This window comes from Pelodiscus sinensis, chromosome 2, assembly GCF_052426305.1.
Source record: "Pelodiscus sinensis isolate ZL-2025 chromosome 2, ASM5242630v1, whole genome shotgun sequence".
In the NCBI taxonomy this organism is placed as follows: domain Eukaryota; kingdom Metazoa; phylum Chordata; order Testudines; family Trionychidae; genus Pelodiscus; species Pelodiscus sinensis.
In genome coordinates, this window is record NC_143053.1 from 72,435,492 (window position 1) to 72,458,987 (window position 23,496).

The window sequence follows — 23,496 nt, forward strand, 5'->3', positions numbered from 1 at the left end:
TCAGTCCCTATCAATAATGGTATTAGCTATGGGGGAAGTGTGCTGTGGTTACTCAGCAAGTGCTTATTACAGGGTTGAATAAATGCAGTTCTGTTATCAACTCAAGGGCTGTACTAGGGCGAACTTCTCCCCGCTGCACGTCACTGTAGTAGTCAATGGCACTGCATCTAGGATGAACCCGATTTCTAATCTCTAGGAAAACCACCACTCTTCTCACACAATATTAACATAAGGGAGAATGCGTATCTGTTGCATACCACATAGCATGTGATGATGAATGACAAATGATTTCACAAAGAAAGTTGTAGCTGGCCTGTGAATATCTAGTTTAGTATTGATCTCATGTGTTTTGTTTTTAGCCACTCTAGTCTTTTCCTTTGGGATGGAGATGTAGAAAAAAAATCCACAATGGAGTATAACATCTTGTGTCTCAGAAATAACATTGTGAGGTGTGGTAAAAAGAAAACCTTAGCTTTTCAACCTTCCTGCATAGCTGTCTCCCAACAGTGAGGCTAGAAAATAATTCCGCAATATCTTTTGTTATTGGTGCATTTGTAGAACTCAAAACCTGAAGTATAATTTTAAAATTTGTCTTTCTGCTTAGTTTTCCTCAAAGAAACATGTGGCTAGCAAGAAGTGGAGTGATGAGTCCCTAGAAGCACAGTCCCCTGGAGTGTTAATTATTTTTTGCACCAGCTATAACAAGGGCCTTTCAATAAAAACAAACAAGACTTTAAAAGCCTGTCTGCTCAGGGACTTCAAGTTGCATGAAGGGTTGGGCTCTGAAAGCAAATTAGAAGAGAACAAACACACATGTGTTTGCGGTGCAATTAATAATGGTGCAGCATGTATACAGTGAGAGCCATTTAAAAGTGACATTTTGATGCTCTTCAGAGATTGCCATAGGGTACTGTCTTCAATTCTAAGTATAGTCCACTTCTGTGTGCGTGTGCGGTTGTCAAACTGTAAGGAGACCCACTCCAAGTTCAGAAATGCACAATCATGAGAGCTGATTGTTCTGCAGTTCAGCAGATGCGTGTGTCTAAACACAGTCACACTGTACTGCAAAGCAGATTTGGAGAGAGTGCAGAGAACAAAAATTAAGCGGTGTCAGGGACTAATTTAACAGGCAATATTAAAAGAACAAAAAGTATCAATGTAGCTTGACCTAACAACAGTAGGTGTGTGTGTGTGTGTGTGGAGGGGGAGGTGAATGACCCAATAAACAACTTTCTATAAGTATTTTGAAGTGTGGGAATGCAAAGGAGAAAGCAGAAGTGTCCTGACTCTAGCTCACCAATCAGAAATGGGATGGGCTCTGAATAATTGTATAACAAAAATTAAAGTGTTGAAATTCCAGCTGCAATTTCTCACACTTTCCAATGGTAAAGCATTTAAAACCAAATATATTATTTGCGACATTATTCAATATTTGCCTCATGGTAGCATGCAGAAGTACCAATGTGATATCAAGCACCACAGTGCCAAGCACTGAACATACACGTATACATGGTTCCTGTCTCACAGAGCATGCAGTCTAAGGCTACGTCTACACTGGCAGCTTCTTGCACAAGAACTGTTTTGCAGAAGAGTTCTTGCGCAAAAAGTCTTCCACGAAAGCGCGTCTACACTGGCATGTGCTTTTGCACAAGAGATGTGCTTTTGCACAAGAGCGTCTATTGCAGTGTGGACGCTCTCTTGCACAAGAAAGCTCTGATGGCCATTTAACCATAGAGGTTTCTTGCACAAGAAATTAATGTTGCCTGTTTACACTGCCCTCTTGCGCAAGAGGGCCTATTCCTCGTGGGGAGAGGAATAACTCTCCCAGAAGAAGCCCTGTTTTCCGATGCTAGATAGTAAATTTACTTGTGCAAGAACACTCATGCAGTGTAGACATCCGGCAAGTTTTTCCATAAGAACAGCTGTTCTTGCACAAGAAGCCACCAGTGTAGACATAGCCTAATTGTATGAGGAGACACAAACAGTGGATACACCAAACAGACAAAGCAGCACAAGATAATGGTTTGCAATTAGCATAATATGCAGCTATCCCACTATACCAGCTGCCTAGCTGTTCTCAAATGTTGCAAAAAGCAAGTCTTCTGGGAATTTAACTGGAATTTTATCAGAATAAATTTCAGTGGTAAATTATGCTATATAAAATCAGCAAATGGCATGCTAGCATTGAGGACCAGAAGCAGAGGGCCACAGAAGCCCTCATGTATTTCCCACCCAAATGCACAAAAACAAACATTCTCTTTCCCCATTCATGTTTTTTCAATCTTTCTTTCTCTCTCTTGCTTTATCATCTTGCTTTCAAACTTATATACCACACAGCTACAGTCCACTCACTCGCCTCCATTAAGACTATTTTATTTATCTACCCAGTCCATCCTTTCTCCATTTCCTTGCCTCAATTTTTTGTTTCATACAATCCATTTTCTGGTTCTGTCCACAATCTCAAACTCCAAGCCCTGGTCTCCTGCCCTAGACCACTACATCCCTTCCCTCAACAATTCATCAGTTCTCAACCCCTCATCTCATCTAATTCACCAAGTCTTAATCCTTGTACCCAAATCAATCAATTCTAGGTTCTTTCTCTCCCAAACAATTCAATTCTTGCCCCCCCTTCTCTTTCTAAATATAATACATCAGTGTTCTGCCCCTTGCCCCCTTCTCATCCTTTCTTCAGGTGAGTACCATACAAAATATCTCCCAAGTAATTAGGGCAACACATCATTCCCTTCTCCAAATCTCTGTAACTCAGCTCATGTGCCAGCTCAATAATAATTCTTCTATTCTAATAATAAACACCCATTTTCCCATTTCATTACAGCCTTCATCCACCCTCTCAGTTCCATTCTTCCTTTCTAGCAATTCTTAGATCCCTTTCCTTGTTCTCCACCATCCCATCAATTTTTGGCCCTTCTCCCGTGACCACTCATATCTGAGAACTTCGTATCTTTGAACAGTCATCTCCTTCACTGTTTCGTGGTTGCTTGCTCTCAGCTCCTCATAGACCAGGCCAGATGTCATCTCAAAGCCCAGCACTAACTTTCTGAGTTATAGGAGAATACTGTGATAAGGAAGCATCTCTCCGGCTCCCTGGTAACTGTGTTCTTGGCCCTGAGGCAAAAGGAGGAGCAGGCGAAGAGAAGCAAGCTCCCTGCCAGTCAGGATGGTAAGGATCTGTCAGTGCATCAGTTTTCTGCCTTTTCAGCAGCAAGAAGGGTGACCAGGGAGAGAAGAAAGGGGCAGTGAGTGGGGGCAGGGAGGAGGACACTGAGGGGCAGTGAATGGGAAATAGCAGGCGGATGAGAGGATTATGTGAGGGGAGTGAAGAGGCAGGATGATGGTGGCAGGAGGCAGTGAATGGGAGGCAGGATTCCAAAAGGAGGCACTGTTCTCCATTGATCAGAATCACTTATGTGGGACAAATACTTTAGCCAGTATATCTTTGCAGATCCACCAACTATGGGGGGAAAAGAATCAGTCCAACGTAAGGGTGAAGCAGTTCAAGAGTGCTGGGTGCCAGATGATGCGGAATATGGGCTCTTGGGTCACAATATGTTATGCTCAATTGTGGCTGCTTTTCCTCATTTGCATCCACCATAGGCATGACTGGAATGGCTTAACACATTTTTTTAATGAAAAACTGATTGATGAGCTACCAACATATAAAATGTAACGAACACCTCAGAAAAAAATCATGCGGGAAGCTGAGTGGACACTGAGCAAGCACAGATTGCACTGCACCTTGAGCAGTCAGCTAGAAATAAAAGGAGATTGGGGCCTTGGACATCTGCATGGGCGGACAGCCGCTCCCAATGGACACTGCTATCTGTAAGGCTCCAAACTCCTCGGCCCGAAAACATGCATAGCCAAGAGTCTGACCCTCGCTGGGCAATTCCCAAAAAAGTATCTTTAGTTTCCGACTCTCAAATAACACAAATGGGCATCAAGAATTCTAATGCCTGTGGCATTTTCTGTTGCAGACAAGATGAAGAGTTCTGTTGCGGTTGCACTATAGCCTATCCATGCTAATCCCCATACAACCAATGCATGGCAGTTATTCATACAAAGACAAGGGAAGGCTTTAATCTATGGATTATCTGGGCATTTAGCTAAAGTGATCCCCAAATACATAAAACCCTTCAGTTCCTGCTTCTATCTGGAACAATAGAGGCAGGGCGTTTTTTCAAACCTTTTGGGTACAAACAAGTTCCTCTCGCTGATAATCTTATTGTGCTCAAACACTCTGCATAGAGAGCAAACACCCATGTTTCAAATGGAATATGGACCTGCTAAGTAACAAGCATCTGACGTAAGCGGGACACATGCTCTTAGATGAACAGGCTGCTGAATGTACCAGAGGCTTCTAGACATTTTCAGTCACATTACAAGGCTGCCATGGTTAAGGAGTTCCTTCTTTCAGGGTCTAAAAGGAGACTCAATTTGTATTCACAATTGGGATTTAGTTTCCAGTGTGAATCTGGCCTTTCATTGGGCATGGTGTGCATGGAAAACTGAGAAGCAAATAGGATAAACAGCTTTTGCCTAAAAGTTGAATTCTCCAGGCACCACACCTTCCAAATTACAATGGTTCAAATGTGGGCTGTGAAGCAAAAACAGTAGAATTGAAACACATGCGGGATTATACATGGGATATATAAATGTGTGTATATACATGGGGTAAAATTCAGCTACTCTAGCACATTTACAATGTAAAGTGATTGGTTTTGTTTGAAGAATATTTCCAGCCAGACCTGGGAATTAAGGGCAAATCAGCTTTAGCAAGATGGAGTTAGTGTTGATACCGCAGTCAGTCTCCAATCTGCTGCTGCCTTTCAAGTATCAGGTCTCTTGAAACTATATGATAGCAAAAATGAGGCCTGGTAAATTACTTTTAAAAATCCTTTTTAATGAAGAAATAATTCCATTCCAAAATATAGACACACAATTAAATAGATTAATCACTTCAAAATATAACATGTCCCCAGTAGGTTCCAACACACACATACACAAAACAATACATAACAGCAATACAAAAAACCCATACAATAGTAGTTCTGTTACAATATGAATGAATAGTGTGAAATCATTAGTGTCTCTATATCTGTCTCAAGTGGTGTCAAGTACAGTAGTTTAAAAACATCTTACAGTTGTTAGCCTCAAGATTTAACTCTTCATACATTTTTTGGTTCAAAGATAAAAATGCCCTCTCGCTTTAGGACACAGTGGAGTGCTTGTTGTTCATGGCTCCTTCTGCTGAATTGAACCAATGTGATTGCAGCAACCTGAGGTTGCAATATTTACAAGGTCTATCTACAATAACTGCCAAGAACTAATAAAGATGGGTGAAGATGACTAAAAGTAAAGGCAGACACCTGTGCTAAATAATGATTCAACAATTTGGCTCATGCATATAAGAAAATACATATTATATCACAACAAAGGCCACACACCGTATTATGCAGGCTAGTTAACATTACTACGTACAGATAACCTATTCTCCTCTTCAACTTTCAACATTCAAGAACCCTATTTGTCTCCACATCCCTGTTTCCTGATTGTAAACTACTGAGTAGTCCTTCCATTCCAGTCAACCACTCAGGGAATATTGACTACTGTAGTTGGCCTTTTGTAATTAGAAAAGGCCTGTATTGGGGACCATTTCTGGAAGTTTGCTTTTGGGGGGAGGGATAGCTCAATGGTACCTGAACATTGGCCTGCTAAACCCAGAGTTGTGAGTTCAATCCTTGCGGAGGCCATTTGAAACAAAAATTTGTCAGGGATGGTACTTGGTCCTGCAAGGCAGGGGACTGGATTCAATGATCTTTCAAGGTCCCTTCCAGTTCTAGGAGATAGGCAATCTCCATTAATTTAATTTAAGTTTGTTTAATGACCATACACCAGAACCAATATAATACCTGACAAATAATCAAAGACCAGCTGGGCTGAAACGTAGCCAGCTTTACCATTGGAAACAAAAAAGCTTAAATTAGAGATTTGGAGAGCCAAATAAAAAGTGCTTCATCTCAGGGTTCTAAAGTAGAAGAGGTCACCTAGAACTCTGTTTGGGATTGCCTTGCGAACACCAGGCTGAGAGAAAGCTGCTTGGTTTGTAATCCTGGATCCCTGGCAATGGATTTATGCTATTGCACTTACTTTCAGCATAACGATGTGTCCATAGACATGAGAGTTATGTAAGGTAGCTGTTAATCCAGAGGCAGTTAAATGTTGAATGAGTCAGTCATGGCATGTAGTTTTCTGTTAGCTCACTTTGTATTCAGGAAATGTTTGACTATAATCCTAAAATGACAACATTGGCCGTAACTTCACCGCAGTAGTTTTCAGTGTTGAGTGCTAGGTACTAGGTACATTCCTGAGAAGAGGCCGTAGCAGGTGTATGCCAGCATAGGTATGGTGCCTACCTTTTTAGTCTGGCATATACCACAAGAGCAATGACGTGTGATTGGGAGGAGTGGGGGAAGTCTAAATGAAGTATCAGTTTGGCTATCTGAGGCCACGGTCAGATATACCAGAAGATGTGAGCAAAAGGTCTGCATAAGCACTCACACTGTATGAAAGTAAAAAACAAACAAACCAGGAGTAACTCTTTCTGACAGATGTTCTATACCTAGCACTCAATCTCAGTGAAATAGTCACAAGACTAAAGAGTGTGTACACACGGTGAGTGAATTTATTGGGACAAGCTATGGAGCAATCCAGGACACATCCTAAAATGTTATCATGAAACAGAGGTTAGACAGACTTGCTGCAGCCTGTTTCACATCAGTACCTGATCACTCAGTGAAGGCAGTCGGTTCCAGGTGCGGCCCTATTTGTATGAAACCCTAGAATTTTTAGGGCTGCTGGACATTGTCACTACATTCTTAAGTAATATCCTGTGTGTGAGATATTGCCAGCTATTTCACTTCAAATTCTGACCAGAACAACATGTAGGATAACAATAATGGCAAGGCAAGTACTCAACAGCTAACATGTTCATTTTGTTATCCTGCAGGATGGAAAAGGCCCACTTTCTCTCATAATTCTCCCATGAGTAAGATAAACAGTTAAGAGTTACTAGAAGAGACAATAATTCCATAACCCTATGCCTAGTCTTTCGAAAACAACAGCTCTATTTTCCTTGTGCATTTCACTGATTGCTATGTCTCCATTCAGCTCTGTAAGTCTCACTACACATTTCCAAGAACGCATGCAGAACATCTGGTGGATGGCTAAGGCAATACACATTTGGAAATGAAAGGAAACAGTTGCAAGCACACTTTAAGCCTAGATATTTAAAGCTGAAGGCCTCAAAAATAACATGATGGAGTGGGGAAAAAATAGAAAGAGCCGATTTGTTGAACACATGTTTACTAAAGCTAAAACATCAATGAAACAATACCATGGAAGATTAATCATGACTTCAGTCAGTTGAGGGATCTTATGGCACCTGTGGTTTATAAACAGCTTTAGTAACGAGTATTTCAAAACATAGTTCACAGTTTTAAGAAGATCTGTGCTGATTTAAAAACTAGATTCTATATAATTTGAATGTTGCCTTTTGTATATGATATCTATTTGGAAAAAAGTATTTACACTAACTTCTATGGCTGATTTGTTCGATTACTTTGAAAGAAAACATTCCTAAATTACATGTTAGCCCTAAATTTCGAGGGGGGGAGGGGATAGTGCATTTTGTGCAAGTCTTTTATGTTAAAGACTTTTAAACAAATTGCAAACATAGTGTGGTACTTTGCTTTTGGGCTACTAAATATATACACTCAGGATTATAATTATTCACTGTTAAATGCATAATTGTAGCTTTTTTATTTCTTTTGTGAAAGAAAAATGTACAGTGTATAGTAAACTGTTCTACTAAAATCTTGAAGTATTCAGAAATCAAATTGCAATCTATAAACAGTATTAATATTGTAATTGTAAACTGAACAGGTTCAACATCATGTGCAAAGGGTTTACATGTTTTGTGGATACTGCTATTATTTGTAACAGCAGTGCACATTTCAGCCTGCTTTCTTCATCGGTAATGAGCCATGTTACAGAATATGTAGCTAATATAAGTTAGCTTTAAACAAAAGTCTTTTTCTCAAAACACACACCTACAAACTACAACTTTTAGAACAAAAGTACTGTGCTACAGTCCTCGGAACTTTGTTAGTCATTTGATTTTTTTGTCAAGAGATGCTGCACTTGTTGGTTCCATTCTTCTGTGAAGTTTGCAGCCAGATTTTCTTCATCATCTGTTCGAATGCAGCTCTCCTCCTCATCAGTTCTTACATAGCTTTCGTTGTCTCTCTGATTGTAGCTTGCCTGCTAAACATTTAGGAGAACTTTTAAAAGGGAAAGACATTTTAAAACACACACACAAACTTTTCAAACAAAATCTTCATGTGCTGCAGTAACAAGAAAACAAAAAGCCACCCAATTCTCCGGGTTACAACTTAGGCTTAAAGATGAAACCTACTACACATCAATGCAAATCTCAACTATTCGAGCAGGTGAAATTGCAGAGGATGAAATCCAATCCCACAGAACAGGACAGAATTTTGGGCTGTTCTTCCAGTTCTGGTGGGTATGAGTAATGGCCTGACACCTTGGCTATGTCTACACTGCCGGCTTCTTGCACAAGAAGCCTTTTGCACAAGAGTTTTTGCACAAAAACTTCTTGCGCAAGAGCACGTCTACACCTCAAAGCACATTGCAAAAGTTATGTGCTTTTGTGCAAGAGAGCGTACACACTGCATGGCCATCAGAGCACCTGTGTTTTTTCCCATATGGGTTTCTTGCACAAGAAACCCCTCTGGAGTGTCCACACTTGCCTTTTTGCGCAATAGCTGTAGTGCAAAAGGGAGTTATGCCCCGTAGAAGGAGGTTTACCTACACCGGGAAAAGCCCTCTGTTCTGCCATTTAACTGCTAATTTACTTGTGCAAAAGCACATTTGAGGTGTGGACGCTCCACAGTTTTTTGAGCAAAAACGGCCACTTTTGCGCAAAAACCTCGCAGTGTAGACATAGACGTTCTCTTCTATGTACACAGCCTACTGGGGCAACTAGAATTGTGTAACAGATCTCTTGATGCTCCAATTTTCTGCTTCAATGCGTAGCCCTCTATGCTGGCTGAGCTGGTGTGGATTTAATTTATAACGTGCACGAGTGGTACAGATACTCATGTGCAGCCACTTGGCTAGCAGCACCTCCCCTGACAGCCGCCAGCTAGGAATTCAAACAGTGTTGAGAATCTTGCATTGGACCTATTCACACAAGTGAATGTCACCATATGGATGTAAAAGCTGATCTGCAATTAATGTAACTAAAGCAAGATGCTTCTCCTTGATGAGGGTTTTCGTATCCTGCACAACCAATGGCATGATCCTGTGTTTCTAGATCTGGATGCTTCAAAGTTTTATTCAGTGATGGAAGACTTTTGATGTTCCAATGATTATCTGAGGAATTAATTTTGAGAATACAGGGAGCATGTTCTTTTGCTATATTCCTCCTGGGGAAAGAGTTCTTTCATCCTCTTTATACCTCCCCACTTCAAAGTTAAAGGAATTATAGTTTATTTTACACTCCTTCTGTGAACTACTTAGTACAGTCAAATTACCTCGCAGTACTGCTGATGGTAACATATGGAATAGCAATCTATGGACAATGGATCCCCTTCTATTTATGTCAGGCTAAAACTGGGTTCTACAGGTTTAGAGCTCATCTGCCATATGTTTGAAAATAAGTCAGATGAACTGAAAAAAGTTGGACAGAGTTAGGGTTCAAGAACACAGGAATAGCCATACTGGGTCAGAACAAAAGTCCTCCTGCTCAGTACCCTGTCTTCCGAAAGTGGCCAATGCCAGGTGCCCCAGAGGGATTGAACAGAAAAGGTAAACATCAAGTGATCCATCTCCTCTAGCTCCCTCTCAGTTTTTGCAAACAGAGGCTAAGGATACCATCTCTGCCCATCCTGACTCAAAGCTATTGATGGATCAGTCCTTCATGAATTTATCTAGTTTTTAGTTTTCTTCTTTCCTTCTCTTTCCCAAAGTTTTCTATTCTGTTCAGTTCTTCAAGCACAGATGCTGCTACTGGATTCAAGAATCCCTGAACATAGTTAATTTAGTATCTCCTCTCATTTACAAAAGACTTAATATTAACAACAAGGAGTCCTGCGGCACCTTAAAAACTAACAAATATAATTGGGCATAAACTTTCATGGGCTGGAACCCACTTCATCAGATGTATGCAGTGGAAATTTCAGTTTGGCGGGTATATATGTGCAAAGATGAGTGTGTTACATTACTATGCGGAGGACAATTGCTAATGAGGTCAATTCAATCAAGGTGGATATGGCCAATTCCCAACAGTTGATGAGAAGGTGAGAATACCAAAAGAGAGAAAATTACTTCAGTTTCGGATCTCAGCCAGAATGAAGAAGTGTGCATAAGAGCCTGAAAATTAAACATAAAGTAGTGGAAAAGAGCAGTTATTTGAATTTATTTTAAACCTCAAAGTTTTAATTTGCATTTTAGGTTGGTTCTTTTTCAGATAATTTAAGGATATATAAATATAGGTACATCTCATACTTCTTGATGGCATCATTATAAACCACAAGAGCAAAGTAAGAGTGGTCTGTGAGGCATCCAGAACATTAAGATGCGTTTATAACTTTGTGTATAATTTAGTTTTTTCTTTACTGTACATAAATATGCCGTAGATGAGCATTAGTGGGTATGAAGAGGGGTTATTACACATTTCCAGCTTCTTTCTGTTCCAGACCTGGCATTGAGATGAAGAGGTGGTTTTTATGCAAGAAATAAGTACCAGTGAATTACGGAATTATAAATACATTGAAGGTTTCTACTAATGACATAATAAGTCACAATTTGAAGCTCAAGAGATTAGTAATGGCACAGGCTTCTTCTCTCCTTCCTCCAGTATTCATAATGTCAGCCACAGTTTATTTCTTGTTTCACTATAATTTAATGGTTAAAAAATCCAAGTATTCATGCAACATTAAAGCTGAAAAACGATGCACTGAAAGTTCAGGTTGATCTTCCAAAGTTAATTTGGCCACTTTACACAGCTGGCATTTTTATTTTCTATGCTACTAATAAGGAATATTATATTAAAGTTATATAGAGAGTTATAATAAAGATAAAAAGAAAATATTACCTTTTTGGTCTGTAGTTTAGTTTATACAGCAGGATGGGGGCAACCTCATTTTTGTAACGTGTTCAATAGTGAAAGTTAGATTTCTTCAACCTTAATGTTCCACCTAATGCTATTTTTACATTTAATATGCCTTTTTAGAATAATACATAAGCCTTGACCTATTTGGCTTTGGGATCCCATATGTTTCGCCAGCGGAACGTGTAATTAGAGCTGAATGAATTTTTTTTTTGTGGCAAACAGTAAATTTGCCATGAGAGTTGCATTTTTCAGGGGCTCCAAACTATTTGCAAAGTCAGGTCACATTCAGCAAATACTTTTGGCTAAAAAAAATTGAAAACAAACATTTCTCAAATGTCAACATAAACCATTTTGACACTTTTGTTTTTCAAATAAACATTTCCTTTGGCAATATAATTTATGCTGATTTAAATCAAGATTTGAAATGTTTTGTTCAATTTTTTTGTTTTGATTAAAAAAAATGTAAATGTTTCTGTTTAGTTGAGGCAACCCCTTTTCCTCTTCCTTGTTTGGTCTGGTAAAGCCACCAAGCCAAAACAATCAATTATTTGCCCATCTCTACATGAAAGTGTATTGGTTTTGTGACTATGCTAAAGATTCCTTATCACATCAGCTCTCTTATCCATAGACAAGTGTCCTGGTGACTGTACTAGAGCTGACCATACTACACACATTCTTTAATGATTATTTTGTTCACAAATTCATACACGAGTCCAACTGTGATTTCACCTCCTGTAAAACGCAGACCACAGGACTTCTCTAAATTAATTCCTGTTTGAACTAGAGTATACTAGAAACATTAGAAACATTCAATCTCAATTTCAAATAGAAAATCCACTAGAACCCTTGGTATACTATGCTAATGGCTAATTACCATCTCTGTTAAAAATGCATGCCTTAGGTCCAGTTTGAACTTGTATAGCTTCAACGTCAAGCCATCAGGCATTACTATGACTTTATCTACTATACTGAAGAGATCTCTATCATCAAATTTCTGATTCCTAGGTAGTCATTTAGGCCATGTCTATACTAGAAGGCTACGTCTACACTGGCATGATTTTCCGGAAATGCTTTTAACGGAAAAGTTTTCCGTTAAAAGCATTTTCGAAAAAGCGCATCTAGATTGGCAGGACGCTTTTCCGGAAAAGCACTTTTTCTGGAAAAGCGTCCGTGGCCAATCTAGACACGCTTTTCCGCAAAAAAGCCCCGATCGTCATTTTCGCGATCGGGTTTTTTTTGCGGAAAACACTACCGTGCTGTCTACACTGGCCCTTTTCCGGAACAGTTTTCCGGAAAAAGACTTTTGTCCGAACAGGAGCAGCATAGTTTTTCCAGAAAAGCACTGATGATTTTACATTAGATCGTCAGTGTTTTTCCGGAAATTCAAGGGGCCAGTGTAGACAGCTGGCAAGTTTTTCCGGAAAAGCAGCTGATTTTCCGGAATAACTTGCCAGTGTAGACACAGCCGAAGATTATTTTGAATTTACTAAGTTCGACTTCTGGGCACCCAATTTTACAAATTCGAAATTCCATGTCTTCACTTGGGGGAAGAATTGAATGTAGTCCGAGGCAGGCTCCATTAATATGGATGCACCACGTTGGACTTAGAGCACCAGAAAACACTCTGAGGAGCAATGGGAGGCCTCCCAGAGGCCTATTAATTTGAATTAGTGGCACTGGAGCATCTACACTAACATTATTTCTGACTTCTGAGTTCAGGAATAGCATTATTGCACATGAAAAGCAGGACTATGGAGTTTGAATTCCACAGCCCCTTATTTCGGAATTACGGGCTTGGTAGCGTGGAAGCATCGCTTACAAACTCGACCTTGGGAGGGTTATTTTGGACTAAGATCCTAGTGTACACCAGGCCTTATACGCTGTTATTAAGTTAATAGACAGATTGCTCGCAGGACCGTACGTGGGGTGTGTGAAAGGTGTGAACACACTCCCTGCATGATCCCCCAAGTAAGTGTGAGGGAGCTCTGTGGACTCGAGCTCAGCCTTCCTTTTTCCTCCCACAGAGGAGAGCCCATGCTGGTGCTTCAGCCTTGCCCTCCTTCCTCCTCCCCCCTGTGAGGCTGAAGCCCCAGAGTCAGCTTCCTGCTGGGGTGAGGGGAAGCCTCAAACTTCGCTGCGTGATCTGGCTCATGGGGAATAAGCACTCCCCCTTCTTCTCCCCTGGCTGGGGGAACAACAGTGCACAGATGAGCTGCCTGGAGGCTTCCCCTACTGCTCTCATTGGCTGTAGTCTGGCCAATGGGAGCAGCGGGAGGCTGTGCCTGGGACCAGTGTGGGGCACAAAGGCAACTAAGTGTCCCCCACTCCCTCATGTCCAGACCCTTGCACCCACACATCCTCATGCTCCCCCACCCAAACCCCATGCCCCCACCCTGCTCCTGCACCTTATTCCCTGGCTAGACACCTACCCTCAAGCCCACTCCTGCACCCTCCTCCCTGGCCATACACTGTACTTTCCCTTGCTTTTTCCCCCTCCACCTGGCCACACATTCTACTCCCAGGGTACGTCTAGACTACATGCCTCTGTCGCCAAAGGCATGTAGATTAGGCTACCAGACATAGGAAAATGAAGCGGCGATTTAAATAATCGCCGCTTCATTTAAATTTACATGGCTGCCGTGCTGAGCCGACAAACAGCTGATCAGCTGTTTGTCGGCTCAGTGCGATAGTCTGGATGCGCAGGTGTCAACATCAAAGGTATTTGTTGACCACCCAGGTATGCCTCCTGGGATGAGATATACCTGGGTGGTCGACAAATACCTTTGATGTCGACACCCGCGCGTCCAGAATATCGCGCTGAGCCGACAAACAGCTGATCAGCTGTTTGTCGGCTCAGCGCAGCAGCCATGTAAATTTAAATGAAGCGGCGATTATTTAAATCGCCGCTTCATTTTCCTATGTCTGGTAGCCTAATCTACATGCCTCTGGCGCCAGAGGCATGTAGTCTAGACGTACCCCCAGCCTGCTCCTGCATCCCTACATCCCATCCAGATCTTGCACCCTCACTCCTCCTGCACTCCACCTCCTGCTCAGATACTGCACCCCTATTCCTCTTTCTGGCAACCCTGTCCCTCACACTGAACCCCCCATTTTTGTCGCAACACCAGAACCTATGGGGACCACAAAATCCACTAACCCTGGAACCCCAGAAGAGTAAATCTGGGTTTGGTTCTGCTTTGGGCAGGGGATTGGACTCAAAGACCTCTTGAGGTCTCTTCCAACCCTATGATTCAATGGGAAGCTCTGAACCTCAGTCCTCCCTGTCCATCCCCTTTCCCTGGTGGGCTAGAGTGCCAGAGGCAGGGCCGGCTCGAGCCATTCCTGTGCCCCGGGCAGTAGGTGCGCAACGCATGTGCGGCTCTGTTCCCCGGGCGCACTGCACATGCGTAGCCCCACACCACGGCGCGCTGTGCACCTTACAGCTGCAATCGGGTGCCCCCTAAAGGTTGGCGCCCCGGGCAGCTGCCCGGCTAGCCCCCTCTTAATCCAGCCCTGGCCAGAGGAGTAAGGTGTCTCACTTGGGGGCCACATCAGTGAGGGTTGAGGGTATTTGGAGGTTTTTTTTTGTCTTCTCACTTGTGTGGTTCCCAACTGATATTTTTGTGGGCCAGTGGCCCCCAGCCCAAAAAAGATTCCCCACCACTGCCATAAATAAAGAAAACATGGGAACCTTTTGTGTTGGACATAAATAAATATTTTACTTTATTTAAAATGAAGTTTGATAAAATAATATAAGAAAGTTAAAATGCTTACTCTGTTTAACAATTTAAATTAATATTTTCTTTCTTGCTGGTTAAATTAAACCATTCTCCCTCGGTGCAGCACCAGCAAAGTGGCTTGGGCGTAATTATGTAATTAATGGAGAGTTTCCATTAGCAACTGGTGGTCCAAGGAAAGGTTTGCATTGAGCCAGGTGGGACACAGACCAAAAAGTTTGAGAACCACTGTGTTAGGGGGATGGGAGAGTGCTGTGCTGAAGGGAGATGGGTGGGCAGTGAGGGTGGCAGAGCAGCAGGGCTGGGGGAATGGCACTCCCTACCTGTGAGGAGCGGCCTGGGCCTGGCCCCGCTGGTCAGAAGCCCGGCCTGCACTCACCTGGCGCTGGCCTCACTGAGCAGGTAAAGCAGCAGGAGGGAGAGGTGGCTGAGGGAGCAGGGGGCTATGGCGGCCATGCTGCCCGCCATGATTCCAGAAGATAATTTCTATAAAACCTTTATTACTGTGTAAATCTGTAGTATGTTATAACAAAATCATTTTACCATTCACTGTTCCCACTCAAATTTTTTCATTAACCTTTCTTATGTACACTCATTGCATGACTATTTTGAACTCCTTTATATTTAAAAAAATTGTAGTCCACATTTCCAAAAAAACACCCCCTCCCCCCAACAGAAATTCCTGCATACGGGCCTGCTTTGAATCTATCACCGTCACTATACCTATTAAGTTTGTGGACATAATACTACTTGGCTTGTGGAGCTTACAAGTTCCATTGAATTTCAGGAGTAAGGTGTCCTAAACAAATATACTGGTAGCCAAAACATCATTACAATGCATTTGAAAAAATATTGCACAAAACAATCTAGTGTCCACATGTGATGTTTCTGACTTTAAACACTCATAAAACTACTAAACTTCCTTTCCACTTGTTTTAAATTCTCAGATGGATCTAAAAGAAAGACATGCTTTGTTGTTCCAGCTTCACTCCTTTTTGAGTTGATTATAATATTCCTGGGTGGACCTTAAGTGCAAATTGTTCCTTTCACATTCATAATTTAGGGCCTGATTTAAGCTCACTGAAGTCTAAGGAAAATAGTTCTTTTGGCATCAACGGATTTTGGATTAAGGCCTGAAAGAACTGGTTTTGCTTGAAACTTTGTAGGGAAAAATCTGTAGAAACAGAAAAATACAAGGCCAGTTTTGCATAAAGCGAGGTAGTGGACAACAGAAAGCGGATGGAAAAGACTGCAGGCAGACTGCAGTCACTTTCTGTATGGAGGGTGTTTGTAGGTTGGAAAATCCCAAAAAGGGAAGCCAGATATGTAGGGCAGGACCCTCGAACAGTGGGTGCGCTTGGCCCTCCCTAGCACCATTGGCAGGGTGGCAGAAGACCCAGGAAGGGGACTTAAACTCGAGGGAGTGTACTGATTTGGAACCTGGGGGCAGTGCCAATATCAGGCAAGGCACTGGGATAGGCTGTGGTGGACCTTTGTGAACTGAACTCAGAGACAGGGTTGCAAACAGACTCAGTTGGACCTTTTAACCTGGAAGGGTAAAACGGAAGTGACCTAGCCATGAAGGAGAGATGCTGAGGGTCCTGGAGTGAGAAGTGCTGCAGACCACAGCAACAGCAAATGGTGGACAGGAGCATCAGCCTCAGTTTAACTCGCAGAGAGACTAGGAGGAGGTATTAGCCCAGGGGTGAGTGGTCACCCTGAGAGGTGACCATTTTGAATTCCTTAGGGGGGGGAGGAAAGAGAGAGTGCACTATTCTTTGCCAGGCACGTATTAAAAAAGCAAACCACCAAAACAAAAGCAAAATAAGCACTTGATGCATGAGGGAAGATCTGAGGAGGAGGGGGCTGTTGAGGTGAATATGACTGTACTCCCTGGATAGCCCAAAGGTACCTGAAGGAGCAGATGGCACTTCGCCAGCTGGAAGCATTTCTCTGTGGCTGCAAGAAAACTAGATTTTAAATTCCTACAAGCAAGAGTTGTGAGGTCCCACTTATTATGGAGGTGAAGAGGCAACTACCTCCTATGAACCAACTGCCAGAGGATTCATTTGGAGGTCTAGGAAAGGTTCTGCAAAGCCCAAGGCCTATTCACTCCCACTACTAACCCACCATCAGGCACAGTCGCCAGCTCTCTCTTCAACCTGGTTCTTGTTGTAACTCCCTAAGGGTATGTCTATGCTTGCCCCCTAGTTGCTAATGAAGCACGGAATTTAAATATCCCGCGCTTGATTAGCATATTCGCGGCCGGTCGCCATTTTAAAATGCTGGTCGCTCAATTTAACTTGCCGTGTGTAGACGTGGTATTCGGATCCAAAACCTTTCCCTCCAATTAACTATTACTCCTCATTAGCAACTTCGGTATGCTTCATTTGCCTCCCTAGTCCGAACTAGGGGGCAAGTGAAGACGTACCCTAACTGTCCTAGGTTCATTCTCAGCCACATGGGCCCAAACATTGCTGCAACTGGGTTCCTGGTGAGTGTGCTCTACTAAGGAGCTACTCAGAACTGGAACAGGAGGAGGCTCTGAGAGCTGAAAGGGGATCCTGCCAAGTTTAGTGACTGAAATGCCAGCTCAAAATCCCACCTTCTCTCACCCACCCACCATGGGGCACTGCAGTTGAACAGAGAAATCCACTAGCAGATGGCCCAGCCCACTGTCTGTAAGACCTGGCCAGAACACCCATGTATTGTAAAGATGAGCCACAGAACTGCAAATTGAAATAGTAAGAGAAACGCCTGCCTAAAAAACTGTTCCATCTCCTCAAACCTCGGAGTGGAAGGGGCTATGACCCCACAATCCTATTTGGAGTCCCACAGCGAAGCTCAGCCCCTGCGCACAGCATGACGCACCTGCCCAAAATGCAGCTCCCTGCCCTCGAACGATGCCCCGTTTCAGCATCCCTGGGCAGCAAGTCACCCTCAAAGGCATGCAGTTCAGCTGAGCTGACTGCAGGTTTGGCCAACGTTTATGGGTACGGTCTCCCAATTGAAGCACCATGTTATGAAGCTAAGTCACCATTTACAAGTTGGAGTGTAAACACAAGTGTTTTGTTTTTTTCTAAGTGGGATGAGATGTTGAAAAAAATTAACAATTTTGAAAAAAGCAGACTGATGCTTTCCAAACAGACTTTTTGTTTTGTTTTGTTTTTTTATTTATTTTTTTTTCTGAAAAAAACCAGGAAATGTTAAAGAAATAGACATTTGCACTAAACAATTTGTTTTCTTTAAAACAGTATTTTACAAACAAAAAGAAATTGTTCCATAAATTTCAATCAACACCTAAAAAAAAAAAATCACCTGTTGGCCAAGATTTAAGTATGGAATTTTTCTGCTCAGCACGTTTTTGAGAAATGTTTGAGGGTGGTAATGGATGAGAATGAAATGTAGATTTCCACTACAGCAGAGAACTAAAATTCAAATCAAACTAAGTTAAAGTGAGACTTAATAAAGAATCACTTTCTCCCTGAGTCTCCTACATGCTAGTGCCTTAAATCATTGCTTTTAGGAGCTTTTCACACAGGTTTAAAACAAACAATAAGCATTACTTGAAAAATGAACTGGATGCGACTAAGTAAATGTTGCTATGGAAACACCAACAAGATATTACTTTAAAAAGTTCAGCTAGTTGAAGTTCACTCTCCCACCATAAATGACCTCTTTTTAATAAGTCACACCTGCATGCAATAATGGCCTACTTCTGCTCCCATGGATGCCATTGGCAAAAGTCCACTGACAACTCTGGGAAATAGATTAGGCCTGAAGTCTATTTTAAGTAAAATAACTTAAAAGTTTTATGCTCAGACAATTTCAAGTTCTATTTTTAGCTGCATCCAATGAAATCTGAAACCACTTTCCACCTGGGGCTTAGACAATGTCAGTCTGTTGCTCCATTAATTTATTTATATGTATATACATACATTTTATTGCCACTTATTTTAATATGAAAAATTTAAATTGAAAACATGATTAAATTATATTTTATACGTTACTAGAACCCACTTTCTCTCTTGAGAATCCATTTGTTATATTTATACCAGATGTTTTCAGGATCACTTCCAGAAACCTTCCTGTAGCATTATTCCAAAATGCAAATAGGATATAATAATTTTAAATAATAATGATAAAGGGTATAACTTTATAACTCAGGAGCTCTGTGACAGTCTGTCAGTCACGTAAATGCGTTCATGTCAATAATGCACAGATCTGACTTGCCCTTTCAGTCTTCTTAATAAACTTCATTTTATAAGAGCAGTTCCAGTAGGTTATTGTTTTCGGGTAAAAAAAAAAACCACTTGGCCTTTCACCCAACACCTGTGCAGCACAATACTGGTAGTATTTATACACATAATTTGTTAGCTAATCCAATCTCTAAAAACAACTGCTTTTTCATATTCGACAGCAGGGGTTCTCATGAAATAGAAATGCAGATCTGTTGCCCCCTGCTATAGTTATGCAGTTGGCAGGACTCCAGATAGTGTTTTAACCACTACACCCGGTATAAACTAGGGTTTCATTTTCCAAAGTGATTAAATATTACCAACAAATAAAGTACAGGTTGAAACTCTCTTAATTGGGATTCTCTGCTCTGGCCACATCCAGGGTCCAGCATGATGTTGCAGGACCAGAGAGTCCTGGTAGAGGGCCAGAGGCAAGGATACTGGTGGGCCGGGCAGGGCAGTGGGCTGCCTGCAGTGAGCTGATGGCAAGGCCATCCAGTGTGTGGCAGCAGGTCTGCCCAGTGGGGTTGGGAGACACGTATGTGGATGACTGGCGGGGCTGCAACCTGTGTTAGGTCGGTGGGGGCAGGAATCCATGCTGCACAGCTGCCCAGAGGGTCCTGGAGCCCCAGCGCAGTGCACATGGCTGCCCAGCGGGACCCAGAACCACTGCCGTGATGGCTGTTCAGTGGGTTGGCAGCGCAGCAGGACCGGAGGAGGTGAAGTGCTGGCTGGGAGGCCTGCGGCTAGCTGGGGGTGCGGTGGGGGGGCAGCAGCAGGGGGTTCAGAAATGACTTCCTCTGGTCCAGCAAAATCCCTCATCTGGGACCGGTCAGGAAGGTCCAACCTGTACAAAGGACATATTGTATTTCCTTGAAGTAATGGGCTTCCTCTGGCTTCTATCCACTGCTTGAGGGGGCTATTTTAGATTGCATCATATACTCACCTTCAATGGGGCTCTGTGGCGCCACCTGCCTCCACTTGCTGCCTCCCACAGAGAAGCAGCAGAATGGGGGGGGGGGCAGTCAGATGCTGGAGCAGCCTCTGTTTGCTGGGAGTTCGGGCCCTCCCGCCCCTGGACAGGGGCTGCTGCCGCCCCATGCTGCTACCTTTGTATCAGAGGCAGCAGTGCAGGGCAGCAGGCAGGAGCTGGTCTGTGCCAGGGAGCCAGTTTTTAAACGGATACAGAGGCAGCAGTGCAGGATGGCAGGGGGCCCCCTGGGAGTGGGGCTGGGGCACATTGGCAGCTGCCCCGCCCCTGGAGGGTAGCATTTTAGTAACCATGTAACCACAAAAATTGTTGCAGCTACACATTTACTAAAGTAACTGATAGCTAACATCCCTACCTTGTCTACCTTGGGGGAGCTCCCAGATTGCCTCATCTTTACATCATTGTGTTTGCATGTAAAGCACGTCTTGTAAAGTTTCAAGGGAAAGATTATGATCTGCTGAAAGCAATTTCTCTATCAATAGATTTATACAATTAATGCATATGAAGTTATGAGAATTCTGTAGTATGGTTGTCACTAAAACATACTGTAAGTTGGGGATTCAGCCAGATACTAGCTCTCCAGAGGAAACATCAAGGGAGGTGGCCAACCCCTGGGTGGGATGTGAAACAACCCTACAATCACTGTCTAGCAAGAGAGCTACAATTCAATGCCTCAGAAAGACCCCCAGACATGTCTGGACTCGTGCTCCCCAAGCACATGGTATAAAACAGAACACAGTGGCCCCAGGCCGGGCCTTTCTCCTTCACTCACCTAAACTGAAAGCAACCAGGACACTCAGAAGACTGAAGATTCCAACTGAGGGGGCTGGCCCAGATTTCAGGGGTGAAATCTGTGTACTATGGACTGTAATATCCAGTGGGGGTGAAAACAACTGCTTGATCTAGTTGTTGGCCATCTTAATAGGGTTGAGACTTTGGACTGCATATTTATTTTTTATTTCCCTTTGCCAATTACTGAAATGTAGCCTCCTTTGTGATGAAATATGGCAGCCACTTAACAGTGCACATCAACACTGGCTGGAACAGAAAGAAAAGCCTAGTTTCATAATTTGAACTCCTGTTAGAAGTGGCATGGGTCAGTTTACTGGTTTTACAACTTATCTGCATATGGCACCAGAAGCAATGCACAGTGCTCCTTAACATCTTACTGGGGCACTAGAGAAGCTCAAAAGTGATCAACTGATACTTCACTGGAGACGATGGGTACTCAGTGATAGCTGTGGATGATGACATTTGTTACATGAGCCCTATCTATCTTATGCACTTATATAGCACCCATTCCTGGAACATCTGAGCACCTCACAATTTGTAATGTATTCATCTGCACAATACCTCTGAGTTAAGGAAGTACAGAGGAGAAACTGAGGCACGGGGCAGGGAACTGAACCTATATCTCCTGAATTCCAGACTAGTGCCCTCATCACTGGATCATTCTCGCTCTCTGGTGGTCAATTCATGCATTGTCACTGACAGGGAAGAAGACCAATTGTCCTCCAGCATAACAGAATAAGATAATAAAATAAAAGTAGTGTGTGTGTGCGTGTGTGCATGCGTGCGCACGTGTGCAAGAGAGAGAGATCCACAGGACTTTGACCAAACTTCTGTTGGCTTATTAGATGCAGTTTAGAAAGAATTCATGCTTGGATAATTCATATTTGGAAATAAACAAAGGAGGAAACAGCAACATCATACATGCGCATGAAGCAGAAGGTGCAGTGTATCTGAGTTATAAGTTACCAGCTGAAAACTTTCTCTTATACAAATTAAGTTACATATTAGTTCATACTTACTTGAGAGGAGAGTGATAGAAGGATATTGTACTCAACTTTGCAAACTGACCTGTAGATAACAAAGAACATAAAACAAGAAGATGACAAGTTAAGCCAGTGAGCAGACAGGCCAGTGTGTTATTCTGAATAAAGCCATGCAGAAGAGAGGTGATAAGAGAGAAAAATAAGGGACACCAGAACTAAGACTAAAGAAAACTGTCTCATACAATACATTCAGCAAGAGACTATAACAAGACTGTATCTGCTAAGAGATATGGAAGGGTAAGCAGTGTAAGCATTTAGGTTTGTGCATTAAATGTGTTTCTCCTGATAACATTTGTTATTTGCTACATGCTTCAGAAGAAGTAGAAAAAAAAGATGCTTTTGAGGTTCCTTGTCACAGACTCACACGTACTATGTGTTCTGCTGCCACATAGCAGAAAAAGCACTTTCTTTGTGACAATCTGCTTTCACTTAAACTATAGTGTCGCAGGGTTTCATTTGCAGAAGCTTGCTAGGTCATACAAAGCAAAAACAGTAGATATTGTGCCATCATCTCCTATGCAAAAGTAAGTCTGTGTGTCCATCTGAAAGTATTGCTTTTACATATAGTGAGTCAGAGAAGACCTTTAATATCTGGTAAACCTAGTACTGTAGTAGCAATTTTCTTACCCAGTATTTTCAGTTGACAGTTGTATTATAAGAGCAATTAGTCATCTTTCATTTTAGGCTATTTGGTAAAATGGGAAATGTACATGAAACCGATCAGTAAGCAATACCGTATTAATGTCTAGACACTAGAATCAAACTGTATAGTTTTTCCCACCACCATTCCCTGGAGCACTTGAAAAAGAAATTGACTATTTTTCTTCTTTCTTTAAAAATAAAAATGAAGCTAGCTCTATGTTCTTTGACTTTAAAGAGTATCCAAGGCCATCAATGGAAAAAGATCTTGAATAATGAAATACTGTGCATTAAAGCCAAATCAGGGAGCAGGAGAGAGAGAAAGCAAAAGTCACATTAGATGTTCTAGTAATTCAAAAGGACATAACCTTGTTAACTCTTACTCATCCTACTAGCTATTACTCACCCAGGTAGTCCCAATGACATCCACTTAAGTAAGTAAGGGCTACTAATACAATTGAAGGTCTGCATATTAAAGGCCACAGACATCAATTAAAATGTTTTCTGGTGTTTTATCAAACAACTATTTTCTGTTATCAAACAAATTCTGAATAGACCTCTACAGCATAGAGGCAAAGTGTTAAGTTTATTTATGGAAAGTTCATATCAGCCAATGTAATCATTTTTGAAAAAGTTCCTTTCTGTTTTTAATTTATATATTTTTCCTACTGGAAACAAGCCAGGTGTAATATTCACCCTGTGCTCAATCCTACCCCAGTGAAGTTTTCCATTGACTTCAGTGGGGACAGGATTTAACATGTTGTCTCTCTCAGGGTATTTTGGGACTGCCAAAATTTCTCTCTCCTGCCTCACAAATAATGGCTGTAATTCTGCAGCACAC

At 42.2% G+C, this 23,496-nt stretch overlaps 1 protein-coding gene across 24 annotated transcripts in view; it reads right to left on the bottom strand.

Annotated features, from left to right (window-relative positions):
* Positions 1-4,900: 4,900 nt before the first annotated feature.
* DTNA (dystrobrevin alpha) overlaps positions 4,901-23,496 on the bottom strand; it is a 340,146-nt gene continuing 321,550 nt past the window's right edge. For 21 of the 24 annotated variants that reach the window (XM_075920737.2, XM_075920736.2, XM_075920735.2 and 18 more), the window contains one exon: positions 4,901-8,343. In XM_075920737.2, coding sequence (XP_075776852.1) covers positions 8,185-8,343 — 159 coding nt within the window. In that variant the 3' untranslated portion in view covers positions 4,901-8,184. Of the gene's footprint in view, positions 8,361-21,992; positions 22,042-23,496 lie in introns of all 24 variants that reach the window. The other 3 variants (XM_075920739.2, XM_075920738.2, XM_075920740.2) reach the window with 3 other exon arrangements.